The sequence below is a fragment of the Jatropha curcas genome, chromosome 10, assembly GCF_041381405.1.
Source record: "Jatropha curcas cultivar XTBG-Jc1 chromosome 10, XTBG_Jcur_1.0, whole genome shotgun sequence".
Classification (NCBI taxonomy): domain Eukaryota; kingdom Viridiplantae; phylum Streptophyta; class Magnoliopsida; order Malpighiales; family Euphorbiaceae; genus Jatropha; species Jatropha curcas.
The window spans coordinates 8,173,717-8,199,316 of record NC_143160.1 but is presented as its reverse complement, the minus strand read 5'-3'; the positions used below and the strand labels follow the sequence as shown (position 1 = coordinate 8,199,316).

Here is a 25,600-nt window from a genome sequence, read left to right as displayed (position 1 = left end):
AGATCCTATATTCCAATAACTAATTAATCTTGTTAGGGTTATTATTTAAAAAAATAAATACAAATGAGATAAAGGAATTGTTGATATGAATAGATATGGAGATAAGAGGAGAATGTAGCTGCACTCCATTATCTTTTGAAGTTCGAAAGTAAACTTTTAGTGGATGGCATGAGTAGTGTCTATAGTGTCTAGTTCCTAGAAGTTGTCTGAACAAAAAAAAATTAAGTTTGAGAAAGAAAGAGAGAGCTAAAAAAGGAAAGACACTTATTATAGTACCACTTAAGAGTAAAAGGAAAATAACTATAGAACAAAGAGTAACCATAAGAATATAATATATCATTAGACTTTTTCCAGTTCATAGATTTGATGTAGCATTGGCATGCCTGATTCCACTACACCTTACACAATTCTTTACCCATTGCTTGGAGTTGGAGGGAGTGTTTTTGAGGATAAGATATGGTAAGGGGACATAAAGTTTAGATATTTTAGAGGAAGTGTTTTTTTTAGGTTATTTGAGGGTTCCGAAAATTTATTTGTAACTCGAATAATATGTAACTCGCTTAAATTCAATCGGATTAAATTCTTTATTTATTTGGACTTTTAAAATTTGTATGTAAACCAAAAAGTTAACCTAATTTAATAACCTCGTAGTTTAAACGTTATTAATGTTCAAACATCAATGAAATTGTAAATAACATACCAAATCATCATTCTTTTAATGTATGTTTTCAATTTCTTTTAATTTTTATACTTTTTATTTATTTGGTTCTTCCTTTAATATTTATTTATTTTATTTTGCTATATGTTTTACTATTGATATGTGCTCAGCAATTAGTTTTTGATTTATCCTTTTATTTATTATGTTGAAGTGAATCTTTAAATTTGTCGTATTTTTGTTATGGTTAGTATGTATATTCAACTATATAGTTTTGTTTTTATTTTATTGATTTCTACTATTTTATTATATTTATTTGTATATTTTTTTATTGAAATAGATAAATATATAAATATTCAATAACATTTATTACGATTGCAATAAAAATATGTATATTCAAATTAAATAGGTCCAACAAGAAAAACTTGAAAAATAAATATCAGAATTTTTAAAATGGATTTACTCAACTCGATCTATGCTCCGACCCACTCAACTCGTAATGGACAGATAGTGGAGCGGGTAATACATATTGCTTCATGGATGGAGGCGGGAAATATAATACCTTATTCATAAATTTCAACTTTTTGATGAGTATTTAATTGATCTAATTTTGTAAGTTGAAGTATTTAATAAAATAATTTTAAAAATTGAAGTGTTTAATAAGTGTAGTTTTATAAATTAAAATGTTTAATAGATAAAATTAAAAGTTGAGAGTGCACAAGATTAAAGTAACAAAGTTTCGAGGTGAATTTATATATTCGACCTATAAAGATAAAATACTTTTTACTTTTCAGAAAGCTAATTCTAATCTGTGAATTGAATTAAATTTTTTATCCAAAGAAATATTCCCTGCAATAAACTTTTTATAAATCTATGAACAGGTCCAACGTTTGTGTTGGAGTTTATTAGGTTCAAAATTTTGGAGTCCTAACCTGAAAATATGAACACTTTTGGAAATCTTTTTACAGACCATTGAGTAATTGAATATATTTATAATATATATTCCTGATAATTGATTAAACAAGACACCTGCTGCTACTATTAGAAAAGCTGATTGATCTCTTTCTAATGGTTTCTCATAGCTAAATGTAAACTTAATTAAATTAATTAATTAATTTAAACCTTAATTAATTAAATTTTACAACTTGCTAATAATTTTACTTTAATTATTAGCAAGTGTGAACCACTTCATCATCTATATAATATATATTTGATGGACCACAAATTGGACCATTACAGATATTCAATTATATAGCTTCTTAATGCATGAACCTGAGAATTCAGTGGCACAAAAGTAGATTGATTTGCAGATGATTAATGCCATTAATTATACAAAATAATTATTGTATTTAGTAGAGATGAAAGTAAAATCGGAGAAAATGATTAATGCTTCTGAATCTTCTCAGAGTGACAAGTAAATTTAGAGAAAAATATTTTTTTTTTAAAAAAAAAAACAATAAAAAAAGATCATCAATTGATAGTTGCATTTAATAATTTTTTTAAGAAGAAATCACTTAATTTGATGGATTACCAACATAACAACATATATAGATGAAAGATTATCTTAATAATAAATTGAATGTCAATTAAATTTTTTTAATTCATTGGAAGCTTTTATGGACGGAAATAAAATTACGGGCTATACAACAAAGCCCTCCCCTTGACTTACCAAATTGATGAAAACAACTGTAGTTGGGAGGACTCAAACATAAAAAAATGTATAATTATTTAAATCAAATCAGTAATTATTTAAACAAATCCTAAAATAATTCAAAGTATGTGCATGACATGATAGGACATATACTACATACATTTCAATGTAAAAAGTAAAATAAAATAATATATATATATAATATTTGCACATGACAAAAATATAACATAGAAAAGCTTTGTTGTGACTACAAATATATAGTGAAAAATTAGATAATGGCTTGTACATAGCAGGCGCATGCACATGCAACATATTTTCTCCCTTGTGGGATTATCTAGACATAGCTAGGCAAATACATAAGTTCACCCAAATTTTACAAAAATCTATTATATTCCTAAAATTACGTGTTTTAGTGATATTGTTCATCTATTCACATTAATGCTAATAATTTTTAAGAATTTTAGTTATTATATACAAAATATCAATTTTATGTGCGGTTAATATAATTATTATAAAAATGATTATTACATTTTTTTAACTCTTCAATATAAATATTTAATTGATTATATATATATATATATATATATATATATAATTTGTATACATAAGTTTGTATACATAAGTTTGTTTACATAAGTTTGTATACATAAGTTTGTATACATAAGTTTGTTTACATAAGTTTGTTTATGAACTTATCAACCTAAAACCTCTCTCCTCTCCTTTCAACGTTCATTGTAAGGATTCAAGGTTAGAGATTCTTTAAACTTTGTAAGTCTAATCTTTTAAATTTTGTATATGTCTTTCAATTTTGTAAATCAAATTTAATCTTTGTAATTAAATAAAGTTTTATATTTTATTTATAAATTGCTACTTATTAAATGCCCTGTTAAAGGCATCCTTCTCTTCTCCCTCCACAATCAGACTTGATTCTGGGGATCCCAGGTCAAGGTTGCAGGAACCCTAAACCATATAAAATTGTTCTTGCGTAAAATTGTATGTTGTATAAGTATGCTCTGTGGATGCGGCTTAGTCTGATCTTCCACATCAGAAATAAATTGTTATATGCTTGTTTGATTTAAACAGTAACTGTTTGTTCATATAAAAAAGATAAACAGTAACTATTTCTTAAATTTAATTTGAACAGTACTTGTTATAAATTTATTTGTTTAATAAATTAATTTGTATAATGTTTGATCTTTAAAAGTTTAAATATTAAATCATTTCATCATAGCATTTACTTCCTTTAAAATTATTCCTTTTACAAGATTCAAATCTGTTAAACGGTCCTACAAGCTTTTGTTGGTATCAGAGCCTGGCGATTTAGATCTGCTAATTGGTATACATATAACGACTCCGATTTATAATATATCATAGGTTGTCTTGATATGGTTCCATTGAACTATACATCTAAGGTCCATTTGAGATATCAGATACAGTAAGAGGCCTATTTTGAACCCGTGTGTAAGACCCGATTGGTAGGGCAGTTGAAGGGTATAACCTGGCCGAGTTCTTGAGATATCATAACCGGACTTAGATCTGTGTAGTATAACCGGACCACTGTCATTAAAATCTATGCTATCTTATAAAATGGATTCTTTTATATGTAGCTCGATTAGTAGTAATAAATCGAATGTTTTTGAATCTTCAAAAATTCAAAGGATTATTAATAGAAATGAATTAATTTCTAAGGATGATTATAAAGCTATTGCTGAAAAGATGATTTCTACAGTAATTGTTCCTGATAAAAATAGTTTTAAGATCTCTACAGTAAATGTTTCTACAGTTGCTAAAAACCTCAATATTTTAACTAAAAAAGATATTGAAAAAGATTTATTAAATGAAGTATCTAAAATAAACAACTTAATTAAAATGAAGCAGATTCTAAAAACTTATACTTTTGAAGAATTAAAATCTGAATATTTAGACTATAGACTAAATAGGCAAAATGAAATAAAATTCTTTGATTGGTATAACTTAATTAAAGAAAAAATCCAATCTCATGTTTGTAAACCATATCACATTTCACAGTCTAGTAAACAAGAATTTGTCAACATATTAAAAGATCAATTAAGTAAACTTGAAGTGCATTCAGCGACTACTCAACCAGTAGCTCTTGACACACCTCAAGCATCACGAAATATAAATAATTTAGAAGAAACTTCTAATTCTGAACTTAGTGAACCAGAATCAGACGATGTAAAACAATTTGAATTAAATCCAATAAATCATCATAGGGAAATAGTTAATAGAGCTCCAGATTTAGGAATTATTGATAAACCTAATTCGTTATCTCAATTTAAATATAATGCTTCAACAATCTATGCATGGAACATAGATGGTTTAAGTGAATATAATATATTAAGTATTTTGCAACAAATGACAATGGCTGCAAATGCTTATAAAACCCAGTCAACTATTTCTGATAAAGCTATAGCAGAAATCCTCATTGCGGGATTTACTGGACAACTTAAAGGTTGGTGGGATTATCACCTAACTGACCAACAACATGAAGAAATTTTAAATAAAATTCAAGTAAATGATGATAGTGAACCGGTATATGATGAGAATGGTGATGTAATTCAGGATGCTGTGTCATCTTTAATTCTCACTATTTCATTACATTTTATAGGAGACCCATCTCACTTAAAAGATAAAAATGGTGAATTATTAAGTAATCTTAAATGTAGAAAATTAAGTGATTTTCAAGACTATAAAACCATTTTTCTCACCAGATTAATGTTAAGGGAAGATTCAAGCCAATCCTTTTGGAAGGAAAAATTCTTGGCTGGATTACCTTATTTTTTGGGGGAAAAAGTTAGGAATTTTATTAAACAGCAACATGGTAATCCTATACCTTACGATAAATTAACATATGGTCAATTAATTAGTATAATTTATAAAGAAGGTCTACAAATCTGTCATGATTTGAAACTTCAAAGAAATTTAAAATATGAAATGCAACAAACTAAAAGAGAATTAGGATCTTATTGTAAACAATTTGATTATGGCATAACATCTCCTCCAAGATGTGATGGCCAGTGTTCTAGATCACATAAACCTAATAAAAATTCTAAACGACATTATAAAGATAAATCTTATCAAAATGACAAATTTGATTCTAATAAAAGAAAATATCATAAAACTTCTTATAACGATTTGACATGTTATACATGTGGTAAGAAGGGACATACGTCTAACTTTTGTAAATTCAATAAAAAATTAAATGCATTAAATTTGGAAAAAGAAGTTTTGAATAAAATCTATAAACTGTATATTGAGTCAGATAATTCAGAATCTGAATTTAGAAAAAGTAAAAATCAAATTGATGAATTAGATTCAACAACCAGTTCATCCGAATAAAATATTTTTATTATACAGTATTTTTGTATTTCTAGTAAAAATCCGTAGTATATACTTGTTTGATAAACAGTACTTATTTTTAAAGTACGATCTAAACAGTAACTGTTTTTGAAAACAGTATTGATATATAGGCTGGAAACCCAGAAGTGCGGGCTACTGGTCCAAAGGACTATTTAATTAGTCGTCTTTTTGGTATAACAACGCCACGTATCATACTTAAAATCATTTTCATAATTTAAATTCATATTTTTAACTTTACTATCTATATCTCTATCTATAACTACTTTCCTATATTTTGCTCTGCCTATTTTAAATCTTCCTTGCAGCCTTACAAGGACAATGGAAAGAAGGAAAGCTACTGAGAGTAAACACTCACCCATTAAAGCTCTTTCAGAGCCAATTGAGGTTATTACTAAATCCCTTACCACTAAAATATCCCTCTCTAGCGATATTAAACAATGGATTGATACTTATCCTCAATCCACTAAAATCCTTCTAAAGATATTATATGATATAGTATCTTCTTCAGCGGAAGATACGCAGGTATGACTTCTAAACTTAAAAGCGATCATACCCGATCATGGTATGGCTATTCCGTCTCAAACGGTAGACGGTAAAGAATTATCAAATCCGTTAATGGCTGTGGATTTGCCAAAAATCCAATATATTGATTATTTAATTGATTGCTCAGGCTATATGTAAAGACATTGTTTGATTAAATTGTTTAATATCACTATTTTAAAACCCATACTCGAAAAATAGGGCTGGCCATTCTTTTTGCCCTGGGTATATTATAGGTATATTAGCAAGCCCTTATTATAGGTATATTAGCAAGCCCATATAATAGGCCCAAGTGGTCTCAATAATATTTTGCATAAAGAAAAAGATAAAATTATATTATCATCATCACCTTCACCTTCACATGGCAATAGTGCAATTCATGATGATATTCCATTATTAAAGTCAAAAGATAAATCAAAGAAAAGAAATGTGAAGATAAAAGAAAAAAGTAAAAAGAAGGACAACTCATCGTCCTCATCATAAAAGGCAGAAGGAACCTCATTCCTTCAATAATCTTTGTAAATGTCAAAAGATTCTTTGTAAAGGTTTAAGTGGCAGACAGCGTACTATTCAAGCTACAGGAAGAGTCAACCACTAATCAGCACAGTAAAAGCCAAGCTACTATTCCAACAGTAAAAGCCAGGTTACTATTATCAACAGTAAAAGTCAAGACACAGTGGCAGACAGTTCATTGTCCTCATCTTCTTGTATAAGGCAGAAGGAACCTTATTCCTTCAAATTTGATCTCATAAAAATCCAAGATATTATCTCCAACTAAACAGGTGGCAGACAACCCACTGTTCATCCACAGTAAAGATTCGGTGGCAGACAAGTCACTATTCATCAACAGTAAAAAGGCAAACAGTAAAGATTCGGTGGCAGACCAAACAGTGTTCACCTACAGTAAAAGTCTTTTTTAATTCATATTTTAAAGTCTTTTGAAGTTTTAAATCTTGACAAATTTGTAATCCTTCTTTTTGAATTATACTTATTAATTGGCCATAAGTTAATTTATTGTATGGAATTGGGTTACCATGTTGTTGTTTAATATAATTCCTAACCCTTTCTCCTAAAAAATAGGGTAAACCAGCTAAGAATTTTTCTTTCCAAAAAGCTTGATTAGAATCTTCTCTTAACATTAATCGTGTAAGAAAAGTGGTTTTATATAAACCTAGGTATTCTACATCAGATATACCTACATCTAGTCAATCGTTTAAAATGAAAGGAGTTGATTATAGCAATTCAGTCCCACAGGCAGTGTATAACCCTGTAGACAATTATTTAAATCAACAATCTAATTTAGTAAACACTTCACCAGAGTCACCAACAGCTTCAGCCATCACTGAAAATGTTAGTGAATTAAATAGAGAACTAAATGTTTTAACTAAAAATGAAATTAATAAAGATTTGGTAAGAGAAATAACCAAAACAAAGAATTTAATGAAGTTTAATAGCATAGTAAAAACTCATAATTTTGATATCTTAAAAGAAGAATATTTTGAATATCAACTTCAAACTCAGACTAAAATTAAATTTTTAGATTGGTTCTCATTAATTAAAAATAATTCAACTAAAAGTCTTAACCCAATAACAATTCGTGATAAAAGACCAGAATGGATAGTAAATGATAGGATAATTCAAAGTGATTTTCCTCCTAAAGCCATTAGTAAATTTAAATATCAAGATAATGATATTATTTGTGCACCATATAAAGTAGCCAGAGAAAATGATTCAGATAAAAAATTAGTAGAACAACATAATTTTAGTAATGCTAGTTTAATTTGTTTGAATACACAATTAAAAAAGATAGAACAATTACTTCAAGATAAACCCATAATACTTGAACAATCTAAAGGTAAAGAATTAGTAAAGTCACATATGTTTAAACCATATCAGGTATCTAAGTCTAGTCAAAAGGAATTAAATTCACAATTTATAGGAACTTTAAAACAACAGCTTAGTCAACTTGAGGCAAGTTCAGGATCTACTCCCCAAGTAGTTCAAGATTCTTCTAATGCTTCCAGAAATATAAATCTTTTAGAAGAAACTTCTAGCTCTGAAGATAGTAAACCTGGCTCTGATACCATAACTAACCAAGATCACCGATTTAAGTATCAATTAAACAATAAATGATTTATATTATCCAAATTTATATCAAATATATCAACTAAAATAGAGCCATAATTATGTTATAATTATGGCTCTGATACCATAACTAACCAAGATCACCGATTTAAGTATCAATTAAACAATAAATGATTTATATTATCCAAATTTATATCAAATATATCAACTAAAATAGATCTATTATTTAAATCAATTAATATTTCAAAAATATTTAAATTAATATTATATATTGTAATCAAAATATTATTTTCTCTTAGATTTACAAAAACATGAATATAATTCATATGGTACTTAGCGTTGTAGCACAAAGTTTCCCTTGTTTATCAAGTGCAATGATAAACACCAGGAGGTTATGTGTTTCCAGCTGATATACCAAAGAATTTTAATTTGAACAGTAGTTGTTTAAAGATAAACAGTATCCGTTTTAATCTGAACAGTTAATGAACAGTATATGTTTATGAACAATATATTTTATTGTTCATAAACAATTAAAATTGGTTGAGTTAATTGATAAGTATGCTCTGTGGTTGCACCTTCGTGTGATCTTCCACATCAGAAATATTGTTCATAAACATATACTGTTCATTAACTGTTCAGATTAAAACGGATACTGTTTATCTTTAAACAACTACTGTTCAAATTAAAATTCTTTGGTATATCAGCTGGAAACACATAACCTCCTGGTGTTTATCATTGCACTTGATAAACAAGGGAAACTTTGTGCTACAACGCTAAGTACCATATGAATTATATTCATGTTTTTGTAAATCTAAGAGAAAATAATATTTTGATTACAATATATAATATTAATTTAAATATTTTTGAAATATTAATTGATTTAAATAATAGATCTATTTTAGTTGATATATTTGATATAAATTTGGATAATATAAATCATTTATTGTTTAATTGATACTTAAATCGGTGATCTTGGTTAGTTATGGTATCAGAGCCTAACGATTTAAGTATTGGTTACTATCACCCAATAAAGTGTTGATTGTTTACTATATTAATGAAGCTTTTAGCTTTGCCCACTGAGCCGATTCCATATGAACCCGTTGTAAGACCCATTTGTTGAGATTTGTTGGGCAGTGAAGGGTATAACCGGAGGGCATAATCGGGTAGCTTCTAAGATTCTTTAATATATTATACAATGGATCCTTTATTGTGTCGATCTGTAAGTAATGTTAAGTCGGATGATTCTGATTCCTCAGAAATAAAAAGAATAATAAATAGAAATGAATTAATATTGCAAGATTTTAGTAAAGCTATAGATGATGATAAGCCGAAAATACCTTCAGTAATTTATGCAAAATATTATTGAGACCACTTGGGCCTATTATATGGGCTTGCTAATATACCTATAATAAAAAGAATGGCCAGCCCTACCGAGTCAGGTTTACTATCTTCAGAGCTAGAAGTTTCTTCTAAAAGATTTATATTTCTGGAAGCATTAGAAGAATCTTGAACTACTTGGGGAGTAGATCCTGAACTTGCCTCAAGTTGACTAAGCTGTTGTTTTAAAGTTCCTATAAATTGTGAATTTAATTCCTTTTGACTAGACTTAGATACCTGATATGGTTTAAACATATGTGACTTTACTAATTCTTTACCTTTAGATTGTTCAAGTATTATGGGTTTATCTTGAAGTAATTGTTCTATCTTTTTTAATTGTGTATTCAAACAAATTAAACTAGCATTACTAAAATTATGTTGTTCTACTAATTTTTTATCTGAATCATTTTCTCTGGCTACTTTATATGGTGCACAAATAATATCATTATCTTGATATTTAAATTTACTAATGGCTTTAGGAGGAAAATCACTTTGAATTATCCTATCATTTACTATCCATTCTGGTCTTTTATCACGAATTGTTATTGGGTTAAGACTTTTAGTTGAATTATTTTTAATTAATGAGAACCAATCTAAAAATTTAATTTTAGTCTGAGTTTGAAGTTGATATTCAAAATATTCTTCTTTTAAGATATCAAAATTATGAGTTTTTACTATGCTATTAAACTTCATTAAATTCTTTGTTTTGGTTATTTCTCTTACCAAATCTTTATTAATTTCATTTTTAGTTAAAACATTTAGTTCTCTATTTAATTCACTAACATTTTCAGTGATGGCTGAAGCTGTTGGTGACTCTGGTGAAGTGTTTACTAAATTAGATTGTTGATTTAAATAATTGTCTACAGGGTTATACACTGCCTGTGGGACTGAATTGCTATAATCAACTCCTTTCATTTTAAACGATTGACTAGATGTAGGTATATCTGATGTAGAATACCTAGGTTTTACTAAGGTTTGAATAATAGGTTTAGGTTCATTTTCTTTATATCTTGCAAATTTTATTGATGCAAATTACTATACTTAAAATCTCCTTTTTAATAGTAGAATAATTTATTTGAGTTTGGTTCCAATGACCAGACGTATACTGAATAATTCGTTCTTTACCATTAATTACTTGTTTTAAAATACCGCCATATCCAACATCTGAAGCATCGGTTTCAACAATTTTAAAGGCTGTTGGATCAGGGATATAAAGATATGGAATTTCTGTTACTAAGGCCTTTATCTTTTTTATTAACTGTGTATGCTGGGCTGTCCATGGGCCAGCATTTTTCTTAAGCCTATCATGTAATGGTTTTATCATGCAATTGAGGTTTGGATAAAAATCTATAACATAATTTAAACATCCAAGAAAACGTTGAAGTTGGGTTTTATTGGTTAATTCATCAGGGAATTTAGTCCCAAAAACCATAGCTCGTTCTATGGGCTGGATAATACCCTGTTCTATGTAATGACCCAAAAACCTAACTTTAGTTTTAAATAAGTCCATTTTAGTTTTACTCAATGCTAATCCATTCATTTCAATTACCATGCAAAATGTTTTTAAGTGTTTAAAATGTTCTTCTAATGTTCTACTAAAAACTAGAACATCATCAATGTATACTATACAAAATTCACTATGGGGGTTAAATATATCATTCATGATCCTTTGAAACTCAGAAGGAGCATTTTTTAATCCAAAAGGCATTACATTCCATTCGTATTGACCGAAGGGAACTGTGAATGCTGTTTTATATCTATCATCAGGATGAATCTGGATCTGCCAGTAACCAGATTTCATATCAAATTTACTAAAAATATTTGCCTTATATAATTGTTTTAATAAATCTTTTTTATTAGGTAATGGATATCTTATCCATTTTAAGGCTGTATTTAGTGGTTTATAATTAATTACTAATCTAGGGACGCCTCTTTCTATCTCAGCATTTTTATTGACATAAAAAGCTGCACAAGACCACGGACTTCTGATACCAACAAAAGCTTTAAGGACCGATTAACAGATTTGAATCTTGTAAAAGGAATAATTTTAAAGGAAGTAAATGCTATGATGAAATGATTTAATATTTAAACTTTTAAAGATCAAACATTATACAAATTAATTTATTAAACAAATAAATTTATAACAAGTACTGTTCAAATTAAATTTAAGAAATAGTTACTGTTTATCTTTTTTATATGAACAAACAGTTACTGTTTAAATCAAACAAGCATATAACAATTTATTTCTGATGTGGAAGATCAGACTAAGCCGCATCCACAGAGCATACTTATACAACATACAATTTTACGCAAGAACAATTTTATATGGTTTAGGGTTCCTGCAACCTTGACCTGGGATCCCCAGAATCAAGTCTGATTGTGGAGGGAGAAGAGAAGGATGCCTTTAACAGGGCATTTAATAAGTAGCAATTTATAAATATATATATATATATATATATATATATATATATATATATATATATTACAAATTAAAATGTTTAACAAATGTATTTTTATAAATTGAAGCGTTCAACAAGTGAAAATTCAGAGTGTCATATATTTTTTCGCAAAAAATATTGATTTCTCGTTTAGCTCAAATTTGACACTTTTGATAGTGGAAATCATGAGCACCAGAGGAAATATGAAGCTTTGCTGCAGGGTACTAGTACTACAAGCATGAGAAAACTGCTCCATATTCAAATTACAAATTTATAACTACTATCCATTATAATAATAATTGGAAAAAAAGAAAAAGAAATTGGAAAGTTCAATAATTATCATAATTTCTTTGTAAATTTTGAAAGTCATTATATATATGTAATTATTTATTGGAAACCCTAATCTGACATGAAATCCCAAATATTAAGGTTGGAGAGAATAATATGTTACGTTATATATATATATATATATATATAGTTCCATTCAATAGTAGGATTTACAAATGGTTAGAAGGAAAAATTTGATGCTAATAAGAATACATTGCTAAACATTGCAATAAATATTTGATAACATCATCAAAGTAGTAATAATATTTCACATCAAAATCAATACATTGTTAAAAAAAATTCACGTATTGCTGTATGTTATTAATTTAAATAACTAACAAGTTTCAAATGATGTTAACTTATGTAAAAGACGACTATGGGCTTAGAATAACATGAGATTATAAATAAATGAATATTGGAACCGTCTTTCACAAAACAATTATTAGTTAGTGAATTTACTTTTTTTACTTATTGATTAAAATTTCATTTTTAAAATCAAATAACTATAAATATATAAGAATCTCCTAATAATTTTTACGTGAAAACGTTGGTTGTAGGGGAATGTGTGTGTATATATGTATCCTCTATATTATTATTTATTACCTTAAGACGTGCCTTGAAGCCATTATCATGCCCATATATGACAATAAGCAGCTCAAGTGGTACATTATTAATTAAGTATGATCATGATGCTTAATTAATTAGGTTTAGGTAGATCTTGGTCATGCATCTTATGCAATTAAGACACCCACTAACCAATATATATCTGGAAGAAAGTACATATATACATACATATATATGTACGTATTTCATTAGTTTCAAAACATAAAACCATTTAAAAAGATATCAATTCTTTTACTATCTCTCCAATCTTTTATTTTGCTATAAAAAATTTACAAGCAAAGAGAGAGGAGATACCCAACTTTCTGAGCTCATTATAGTATTTTTTAAAATATTGCTAGTAAATAAATATTTAACTGTTAAATTACGACGTCTAATGTAATGTTTTGTATATTGTATGGTTGGTAATAAATTGATATATATAATAATAGTAAGAGATGAAAACATGAAACTTTTGAAACTCAAATTTGAAGGAATTGAAGATGAAATTAACAACATTATAATTCAAACTCAAAATCATAAGGAAGCCAGCAAATTAGAATCCCACAATTAAGTTGCTTCTCTACGCTAGGTAGGGCAAATTAGGAGAAGCAAAGACATAATCAGCAAGAACCTTAACGTAGGCTGAGGCTCAGCTCAAGAAACAAACGTCATGACAGAGTGGGATTGATGTCATCATAACCCCCACATACCAACACCAAGGAGAGACCTTCTCGTGGGCAATGTTAGTGCTAGTGCAGCTATCATCAAATGTTTGAATAATACTATTTATTTATTTATTTTATAGATAGACTATATATATATATATTATCTTTTTTTTTTTTTTTTTTAAAAGGACAATTACAATAATAATAAAAGAAAAGGGTTGTAAAAGATGAAAGTATATAAAACAATGGGGACCAGAGCAGCCATGCGTGTGACCACATAAGACTCCAAAAGAGCCAAAAAAAAAAAAAAAACTAAATTAAAATCTTTAGTTAATTAATTAACCAATCCTCCAAGTTTTCATGCCCTAGACAATTTTAATGAAAAAGACATTGGGAATAAGCTTGTTAGTACTTTGTGTTTAATGGGTTTAATCAAAAAATAATTAAAAAAAAGTGTGTGACAAAATTAAATAATGGGTCTAAATGTGTTCCTCGATTTTCCTCTATACAATTATTGTGTTGAAAAGGGAAATAAAAAGGCAGGTTGGTCGAATGATAGTATTTTTTTTTTTTTTTACTTTTTTTTATGTATATGTATAGCTGTGCATTAAGATTTAAGCCATCATATAAATTTTTTTCTTGTATATATATACGCATACATATTTCTTTTTATTACCATAAATATATGATGCTTCAAAAGGAGTATTGAACCTCTTTAAGCCCAGCAAGAACCATCCAGCACTGAATGGCAGCAAACACAAGAGCTCGTGGTGATATAGGAATATAAAAGGAAAGGATATTTATTTATATATCGTTATACATTAAAAGAAAGAAAAGAAAATAGTATAGTGATGAGAAGCCTCTGGGTTACTGTGCCACATGTCAAAAGTGATTGCAAACAGGTATTATTTCCTTCTATACTGTGTATAGTGCTTTTGGACTTCAAATGCTGTTCTTGCTGTTTTTTTTAATGTATATATTCTCATTTCTCAGCTAAGAGATAAGTTAATTTAGTTACCTATTTTTCTATTGTAACTAAACAATCCAACTGAGACTGAAAAGAAGGATTGTATTTGTTGGAGAGTAAACATTACTGAGCATTTGTGTTTTTGATCTCCTATTTCTATTATAATATTAGGAGAAATATTCAAATTTTATGTATAATAAAAATTTTATAAACAATCTATTATAACTATAATTAAGTGGTCAGACTAGATTAACGTGTTGAGGTTAAACTTTTTTCTTTCTTGGAGTTTTGCATGTGCGTTTAAGAATATTATTTCTTAGCATTAATTTTAGTTTCATATATCATATTAAATTTACTTTTTCAATTCAATCAAAAATAAATGTTCGTTGAAGGTAAAAATTTATAATTGAAATAAAATTCTATTTCGATTTCACTCCATTACCATTAATTCTAGAGAATAAACTCATCTACCAACTAAGCAAACCGTCTAAATAAATCTCTTTAATAGCAAACTTATTCAGAGTTAAACTTAATTAAGGACATTAATGCCGTGTCCTTCAGCAGCATTTTAAGTATTTTTTAACGTTTTGATTAAACAGTTAAATACTATTTTTTATAGTATTTGATAACATAACATTTAACTTTTAGTATTTTATGAAAATATATTAAAGCAACTGATAGGTAAACGCTACTAAAACTGGTAACAACTGCCAAAACTTTAGAATTCAAATAAAGAAGGAACAAAACAAGACAATAATGTGGGAGTGTAGGAGCACTAGACATTAATATATGAAGCAAAAGCAACAGTCTAATAGCCAGTACTAGCTAAATTACTCTAACAAGAACAGAAAGAAGCTTTATCTCTTATTAAAAATTCAAGATTAAATAGCATATACCAACCTTTTGACATATGTTAGTACAAATTAATGGAAAAAAGGGGCAAGGGGCAAAGAGCAAAGAAAGGGCCACCACTTTCGACCCTAACCCCATCACCACTCACTAAGAAAAAAACAAGTTCATGCCCAAATATTCTTCTCCACCTACCCAAAAACTAAAAGGATCTACATTCCAAAAGGACCGGTAAGAGCCATGAATATACATGTAACTGAAACCAGTAAGAGATAGAAAGAGAAAGAGAAAGAGAAAGAGAAAGAGAAAGAGATGGAGTGTGTTCCAAGACACAATCATTACATGGTCTTGGGGAAACAGAAAAGGGTGGCGTGGAAATAGCCAAAGAGTATATATAGAAGAACGAGGGAGGCTTGACCGAGGTAATCAAAGAAAAGAAAATTATTTAATTATTAATTAAGAAATGTGTTTTGTTAATAGTTAATTAGATAATTTATTTATTTTTTTTTAAAAAAATTAGATATAGGCTAACCTAAGGCTTTTATCATGATGATACTATCAGCCTTTTCGGTCTTTGGTCGGTCGACAATCTGTGTGTTGTGTGTTCACTGTGTTTGTTTTTGTGTTTCCCATTCCCACCTCTATCTCTCACGAAGTAATTATACACTTTCAACCATTAAAATTCATAATTATTTATGTTTTATTTACTATCATTCTGAAAAAAAATACAATTTATAATCAAAACTTTCTTTTGATTTAACAATAAAGTGATTATATTTTATATTTAACCATTGGATAAAAAAAAAAAAAGGAAAACAGATGGATTACCTGCATTAAATTAAGAAATTTATAAGATACAAAACTCAAATCCTGACTGCAAGGATCTCCAGAAATGTTTATTTTTTAAGTAAAAAGAAAATTAAGTAATGGAAAATAATAAAAGAAAAGGATATAACCTCCCACCCTGGTGGTACAGGGATGGATAGAGAATGCCGTAAGAAGAAAGGAAAGCAATATAGGAAAGGGAAGATAATTACTTACACAGCTTCTCTCTCTAATCTCTATATATATATCAGATCAGTAGTGGCGAGAGAGAGAGAGCAAATGAGCACAAAAGTAGAGCAAAAAACAACAAAAGGGAAACCAAAAAGATACCAACAAAGCGCCAAAGAAAAGGAAAGCGTAGTTGCAAGCATAGGATAAAAAAACCCACAAAGCCTGTGGCAGAGATTGGAAGAAAGAGCTATCAAAACTATATATCCAACCAGCAGAAACGAAGAAAGTCTTATTACATTTACACACTAAGTCCAAACCCTTTCTTTCTTTCTTTTCTTTTGCCATCTCCACTATCTTTCTACAAGAGATAGAGTATAGAGCACTGAAAAGTCCATATCCATCTTATATTGCACAATTTCAAGAAAAAACGAGGTCTGTCTCTCCTTGTTGCTATATGAGTATATAAATATTATTCTCTTCTCTCTTCTCTCTTCTTCTTCTTCCTCTTCTTTCTTCTTCTTCTTTTTTTATTGAATTTCATATTAAAATACAAGAATATGGAAAAACCCTTAAAGATTTCAAAGTTTTAATCTTTTTCTCTCATCTTATCTTTTGTCCAGATATGTGTGGATTTAAAGAAGAAGATCATAATCAAGGAGAGTGTTCTCAAAATATTCATAACTTTCAAGATTATCAAGAACAATTTCTTCTTCAACAAATGCAACAGCAACATAATACCAATAATGACGTCATCTATGGAGGTGGCGGCGGTGGAGGTAGAGGATCTGGATTAATATTCCCGGAAGTTTCCCCAATCTTACCATGGTCTCTACCTCCAGTTCATTCTTTTAACCCTACCCACTTTAACCCCAACCCGGTTCGCGATCATCAACACGACCCATTTCTTATCCCTCCTCCACTTCCATCACCCTATGGTAGTTTCTTTAACAGAAGATCAGCTTCTCCTGCTTTGCAGTTTGCATATGATGGTGCTTCTACTAATGATCATCATCTTAGAATCTTTTCTGATACTCTTGGACCGGTGCTTCATCATCAACCCGGTTCAGCTCCTTTTGGTTTACAAGCTGAATTAGGCAAAATGACTGCTCAAGAAATCATGGATGCTAAAGCACTTGCTGCTTCTAAAAGTCACAGTGAGGCTGAGAGAAGAAGAAGAGAAAGAATCAACAATCATCTTGCTAAGCTACGCAGCTTATTACCCAGCACAACCAAAGTAAGTACAATCAAATATTTTTTTTTTCTTTAATTAATTTGAGTTCAACCATTTTTTTTCTTTTACGCTTCTATCAAAAATTAAATAACCTAGCATATCTTGTTTAGATATGAAAAGCGTCTTTATAGTTACATTTTTATTTTTAGTAATGTTTTCAAATATATATGTACATATAGAAAATTAGACACTACTGTTGTTTTTGCTTTTGGGTTTATTATTCTCCTTCTTTAGGGAGTTTGTGTTAGTTCCGAGGAGAGCAAAAACCAAAAGGGGAATAAGCGTTAATGTCGCTCGGTTGATATGATAAAGAGAAACCAAAGAGCAGTTGAAAAGCTTCCATGGAAATTTCTTGCCGGATCATTTCAGTCAAACTAAATAGGGAGAAATATATTTATTTCATTTTTATACAAAGACCAGACAAAACTAGCATTCTTGTCAGTCTTATACCCATGCCCTAATCCTCCCTTTATAACCCCACCTCCATTATTAAGAAGAATCTACAGTTTTCATGCCTTAATCTAACTATCCCATCTCTTCTTTTTACAAAAACCAAAAGATTACTTTTCTTACAAATAATCATTCTTTTTTAATCACAATATCATAATTCTGGACATGACAATATTACACAGCCAAAAACTCTTCTTTTCTTATTTTTTGGTTAATGAGATGATTAATACACACAAGAATTAGGTGTAATCATCAACTTTTATTTACTTCTGCTTAATTAAGAATAAACATCACGTTAATTTAGTACCATTGTTGGGGTTTTTTGTTATTGTCAAAAAAACAAATTAGACAGACAAAGCTTCATTGCTAGCAGAGGTGATCCAACACGTAAAAGAGCTAAAACGGCAGACATCAATAATAGCAGAAACAAGTCCAGTACCAACAGAAATGGATGAGTTAACAGTAGATACATCAGAGTCAGATGAAGATGGTAAGTTTATAATCAAAGCATCGCTTTGTTGTGAAGATAGGTCTGATCTTTTACCAGACCTAATAAAGACATTGAAAGCCTTACGGTTAAGAACACTAAAAGCTGAGATTACAACACTTGGTGGACGTGTAAAGAATGTTCTATTCATTACCGGAGAAGAAGATTCTTCAAGTAACACCAATGATAGCCAAAACCAACACCAACACCAGCAATATTCTATTACTTCAATCCAAGAAGCTTTGAAAGCTGTTATGGAAAAGAGTGGTGCTGATGATTCTTCTTCAGCTAGTGTTAAGAGACAAAGAACTACTAATATTAATATTCTTGAACAGCAGCAGCAGCAGCAGCAAAACAGGTCTTTGTAATTTTCTTGTAAGAACACTATGACTTATAATTATTACCCTTATTTCCAATTTTTTTAAAATTTATTTATGGGAGTTTGCTTGTGGGGTGTGTCTTTTATATTTATGGTGTGTTTTTGTGTATTTTTTTTTTTTTTTTTTGGCCAATGAATAGACAGTAATGATGGTGTGTTTTGTGTACTTACTTACTTACATCAGTGCATATATATTATATATAGGAAAAATGTGAAATGTAAAATTTCTTGGTGGGGTTATCTTTCCTATTTGGTGTGCATTATTTGGGTTTGGTTGTGTAAGAAAGAAAGAAAATGGGAAAAATGTTAATTTGAAAGACATATTTTCTATGTTAGGTTTTGATATAAGGTTTCTCTTGCCACGAAAAAGATTTTTTCCTATGAAAAATACCAATCCCAAATTTGATTTCTTTCTTACTCTGTCGTCTCTGTGTCTGTCTTTGTCTCAATATCGTCAGTCTTGGTGGAATTTATAGATCAGCAATAAGAATGGTGACGATCTATGTTTTTCTTGATCTTGTCATGTGCTTATACGTCCCCACCACCTTATTTTCTTCTTCTTATTATCATTATCAGTACAATGTTGTTATTTTCCAGTCTTCTTCTGCTTGATCGATCTTGTTTATAATTTTTTTTGAAGAAATCTTGTTTATAATTCCGTAGAATCCAAATAAATAAATATACAATGAGGTTGATAAAATTTTCTAGGGAATGTTCATATACATATTATTGTATTTGACTTTTTTTTTTTCTATCTTCTTCTTCTTCTTATTTTATTTTTTTATTTCAATTTCCTTCTCTCCTCAATGGTCAGTCTGGTACATTGAATCATGAAAAGGAGCTTATTGTGGTTAGTCTTGATGGATTTGAGTACTCTTTACATTGACATTCTCTAATCTTAGATATTAATATAATTGAATATTATTCTTTATACCTTATGCAAATTGAAGACATTATTGTTTTTTTATGAGCAAATAATATTTTATTTTATTTTATTCTATTTATAGAGTCGAAAAAAATTTAATATTACTGAGAACTAAATCCGAATCAAAAGACTCTCTACATATACTCAAAACTAATTGGGCTATACTAAATAAAAATACGCGTTAAAATATAACCTAAATCGAAGATATTATTGATAAACTTAATAATACATAACATTTGAAGGCTTATGACACAATCGTACAATGACCCTTAACATGGGTATGGTAGGTCAGTAATGTTCTTGCAAAGGAGTGTGTAATTAATCCCGCTTTTGTTATTGCCAAGTGATATTTCCTTTCTTAATCCAAGTAAATTATACTACAATAGCTGCATTTTTATTATAATATTGGACTGAAAAATGATTATAAATGATAATGATGATGCAAAACATAAGAATAATGCACGCATGCAAAATCTCACATTCCTAAGACATTACACAAATGTGTCTGTGTGTGTGTATTATAGGATAGGATTGTTTTATGAGAGTAGCCTGTTTCATCATTATATATATATATATATATAAATTCTATATATTGCCATATTTAAAATATACAGAAATAAACTAGGACAGTTTAATCTAACAGTTAGTGCTTATTAAGTCTCACACTTGGTCGAAGAATTAAGTCATGGAGTCAATATTTTAGAAAGGGTTTTAAAAATATTCATTTTAAAAAATTAGTATTTCATCCGATAAATATACATATGGTGAGAGGATATCCTTCGTAACTATAAGAAAAACCTTAATATGAAATGAAGATGTAGAATTTAATTATTAGCAACGTGTATGTGAAATTCAATTAGTAGTTACAATTGTCTATCTTGCTGCAACCTTCAGCATGTGATGAATATAATGGCCTTGATGTCTAATGGCTTCTAAGTTCCAACTTACTAATAAAACTAACCTTAATCTTCAATTTCACTCTAAACTTTTTAAATAATTGTAATTTCACTCTAAATCGATTTTTGTAGCGTAAAAACTCTGAACTTATCAATCTAGTTATAATTACACCCTAATTTGAATTCATACCCAGCTTATTAGTTTTGCATCTTAAAATTGATTCAAGTTTAAAATCAAATATTCAATCTTAATATTTTTATTTAGTATATGAATACTTTGGTTTGATTTTATTATTTATTGTTTAAATACCTGGACATGGAGTCCATTTTTTATATTATTTTAATAGAATTTCCTATCTTAGTTTACTTTTAGGATCCAGTTACAACAAATTGATAAGTTGAAGTTATTGTAATTGCACCTTAGAGGCAAATTAGGGTGTAATTGCAACTAGATTGATAAGTTCAGGGTATCCAAGATACAAAGGTCGATTTAGAGTGAAATTGCAACTATTCAACAAATTCGGGGTGAAATTGAAAGTTAAGCCAATAAAGCTAGAAATAATATTATTTTTTTCCCCTGAACTTGAAGGCGATATATAATTTATTCAAAAATTAAATTTTTATAAATTTCTCGAATTTGTGCCAAATGAGTGAAAAATAAAAATAAAATAACAAATAGTAATCTTTAATATTTTAACTAATAAAAACTATTTTATTTTTAAAGTAAAACATCTAAAACAACAGAAAGATATATTTAATATTTTTAACTAATAAATTTTATTAATTAAAAATATTAAAAATTATTTTTTTAGTGAAAAACTATACAAGTTCGAGGGCAAATTATATATAAAAAAAATTGATTTTTAAGAAATTGTATATTTCTTACAAATTTGAAGAACCAAAATGAACAATATTTCATAGAACTTTGTGAAATGTATTAATAAATGGAGTGCTCCTTAAAGAATTATATAAATTAGTGCACATCAAAATTTAAATCAATTAAATATTTTATTATTACTTTTCTAATTCAGCTTTTTCTAACAAATAATTATGAATACACGTTAAAGCATAGTATAGTGGTTCCTCCTCTCTAATACTCAAACAATAACTAAATGAAATAAATAAATAAGAATAAATAAATAATTATGGATTGTTAGGAGTCCATTTGATCTTTCAATTTCGGGTTTCTTTTGGATTTGGGCTTTGCCCCATAAATCAGAATCAGTCCAACATTTTGGCCCATGTATAATAAATACATTTTTAATTTGTTGAAATTGTAATAAAGTACAAAAATAAATAAATATAGCCCATGGTCTTAAACTTGCAACCTTGGCATTATTAATACGATGCTCTGAGCTAATAGACAAGTTAAATTTTTGTTATCTTAAGCAATATATGGTTGAAGTGTACAATATTCAACTGTTTTGTTCATGTAATTTATTTTATATTATATTGTTTTTAATGATATTGATTAGGTTTTCGATTCTAGATTTGAATTTGCAACCTTAAAAATTTACAAACAATTGTAATATTATTAAGCGAAATTCATTAGTCTCAAATTACGCTTTCTTGAAGAGATTGGCAATGGTCCAATACGTATGCCATCTCCAGTCCACAAAGAAACAATATAGTTGTAAAGGAAAAGATGAGAAGGAAATAGCATAGCAGGAGTCATCTCTCATGGCAGCTAAAATGAGTTTAGAACCAGCTGTCAAGATTGGAGCTCATCTTCATCTTGCCCATCACTAAAATTCTTCTCACATGATTCCCTCACCCCCAAGACTTTTCTCCCTTTCCTCTTTTTCTTTCTTATCATTATTATATTTATTATTTAATGCCTCTTTTTTTCTTTGAAAATTTCATTTGTATTCATAAAATGTGTAATTTTTTCATTAAAATAACTTGGTAGAAATCTCATGTCAAATGCAAAAATTTTGATTTACAACTATTTAGAAAGCAAATATTGAGCCTAACTACAGAAAAAAAATTCCTAAATATTATATGAATATAATCGAGTGTTCGGCACTTTTCTCTTTTAAAAGAGATCGACAATTCTGTCCTCATAAATTGACTAAATATTTACTGGAAACACTTTACTTTTTAATGGGTTGATCAAGTGCGAGAAGATTTAATCCTTAGCCGATGAGTTAGAGATATATGGTTGATAATAAAAAAAATATTAAAATATAAAAGATAACATGTTTTCTCTCTCGATATTATGAATTAGTGTCCATATTATATGTATCTAAGGTTAGAAAGTCTACTTCCCCACCCCTTTTTCCGTCTATTTAAAAGTGTTAAGCATGAACTATGAATTCCCTTTTGGCTTTTCAGTTGGCAACTTTATCTATAATTAGGGTTGATGTGAACAAAGGATTAGAAATGAACATTTGACATTCAAATGTTCAATTTCTGGTCAAAAAGATATTTAATAAATCCAGTAATTAGAGTAATATTCTTAAATCCAATAACTGAAATATGAAGAAGTTCAAAATTATAATTGAAAATGTTGAAAGCATAAATTTTTAATTATTTGAGTTTAGCCCTCCATTCACTAATCCACAGCTGTCAACTGCTAATTGAGTGTTGACAATTAATTACCACAAGTATCACACTAGCCAAATGAAACAAGCTCTTAGTAACATGAGATTTAGATTTGATGTCCCCACTTCCTCAAAAGTAACCAGATAATAATTATTGGCTTTGGCCGCAAAACTTTTTAGATTTTGAAACTAAAATAACTTTAAGTCTTAGCCTAATATATATATAAGTAAGAAATGTTAATTTCATTCCACACTAGAAGCGTAAAGATATTTTATCCTTCTAATAAATATATTTTTTAAGAATTTTGTTCTTATATTTATAGAAATATTTCAAGAGGTGGAATATCTAACAATTCTTATGTGGGAATTAGTTAATTATTATAATGAGTTTCCTCAATCTTTTTAAAAAATGAAAATTTAAAAAAAAAAAAAGTAAAAGTAAGGAAAATAATAAAATCAGCATACCAATTATTTTAATGTCCAGGCAATAATATTAAATTTGGTAAGTGGGGAAGCTCTAACTGTGATTGGAAAAAGATTAATGAATCCATATATATAAAAGCTAAATTAGGTATTTCTTTTATAAAGAAGAAGTTGCATTATTCAAACTCTTTTTTAAGAAAAGCTACATAGATATATGGATGGAAAGCAAGCCTACTTTTTCCTTTTCTTTTTTTTTTTTTTTTTATATAAACCGATATCTTGACTTTATTACCAATAGCCCCTAATCCGGCTTGAAGTTTAATTACATTTAAGATTTTTTTCTCCTTCCTGTAAGTGTGTTTAGTGGAAACCAAACTCGAGAGTTCTTCCTATATACACAAATTATATTACCGGCTGTGTCATAACCCATAGTTTTTTTTTTTCTTTGTTCTGTTTATACATTTAAAAGTGTAATAGATGGAGTACGAACTATAAAGCACATGAGAGTTGCAATTGTTGACTTGAGGCAATAATTGTTACAATCTCTGTTCTATAATATCTTATTAAATTTGAGAAAATAATTTATTTTAAAATATTTATTATATTTGTGGTTGTTACATTCGTGATTTTTAGGAAGAATAAATATTTTTTCCATCTTTACCTTTTATATAGGACTAATAATTATTACTTCAATTTAATAGTTTTCGTAGATAATTAGTATTAAATTGAGGATAATATAATCAATTTACTCAATTATTTATTATAAATTAGACAAATTTAATAAATTTTTTTAAAGGACATGAAATTCTAAATGTAACAAAAATTATGGAACAGAGATAATATATGCTAGTATAAATAATTAAATATATTCTCCAAATTTTGCGTAGTTGATTTTTTCTTTTTTTAAAAAACTCCTTTGACCATATTTCAAAATAAAATTTTCCCTAAAAAAAATATTTATATATAAAAACATTTATGATAGGACTTCTCTCTCCCCCTTATATAAGTGGATAGCTATTAATTTAGAGTATTGGAAACACCTAATTCATAGGTCACTGTAAATCATGTGAACCAAATAATGAACTTCCTTTCTTTCTTTATATATATTTTTTTGGCTTATTATTATTGTATTATTTTTTTTTCTTTAGGTGAAACCAAGTAATTTAGCATATGTAGATTCGTTGAAAAAAATATATAAAAAAAATGTCCAATAATGGATAGACAGTGACACTAAATAGAGAGTTCTTCTACTATGAAAACGAAAGAAAATCTGTAATTTACATTTATAGTGAAGAATAAAGGCTAAGAAATATAGGAATGGGGATGAAGTCATTCAATGTATCATTTATTCTAATTTTTATTTTTCTTAATGTTATTCTCTCTCTTTTTTTTTTTTTCATAATCATGGAAGGAAAAATGAAAATGGAGTATGTTTTCTTTTTTTTTTTAAAGAAAAAAAGAGAGAAGGGTCTAAAGTTCTCATGCCTGCACTGTAAATAATGGGGAAGAATCATAGTAATAAGTTCAGCAATCTCTTGACTAATTTAATTTCTTAAAGGATGGTTAGAAATGTGGAAAGTAAAATCACTTAATTTAACATCAAACCTCATTATGGTTATAAAAGGATCTTTGTTATAATTTAATACTTTAATTTTTTTTTTGTTATAGATAGATTTAATTTCAACATATATATATTTTTTTGCCATTCATATTATATATTATATACAATAAA

At 28.2% G+C, this 25,600-nt stretch overlaps 1 protein-coding gene across 2 annotated transcripts; it reads left to right on the top strand.

Moving 5' to 3' along the window:
- Positions 1-14,422: 14,422 nt before the first annotated feature.
- LOC105641974 (transcription factor bHLH30) lies at positions 14,423-19,169 on the top strand. 2 transcript variants are annotated; one of them, XM_020682424.3, is made up of 3 exons: positions 14,423-14,624; positions 17,155-17,768; positions 18,564-19,169. In XM_020682424.3, exons 2-3 carry the CDS (start codon positions 17,157-17,159, stop codon positions 19,068-19,070), a joined length of 1,119 nt encoding a protein of 372 aa, XP_020538083.1. In that variant the 5' UTR covers positions 14,423-14,624; positions 17,155-17,156; the 3' UTR covers positions 19,071-19,169. The 2 variants fall into 2 exon arrangements, with proteins under 2 accessions (XP_020538083.1, XP_012082021.1); XM_012226631.4 differs by lacking the exon at positions 14,423-14,624 and adding an exon at positions 16,606-16,966.
- Positions 19,170-25,600: the final 6,431 nt, after the last annotated feature.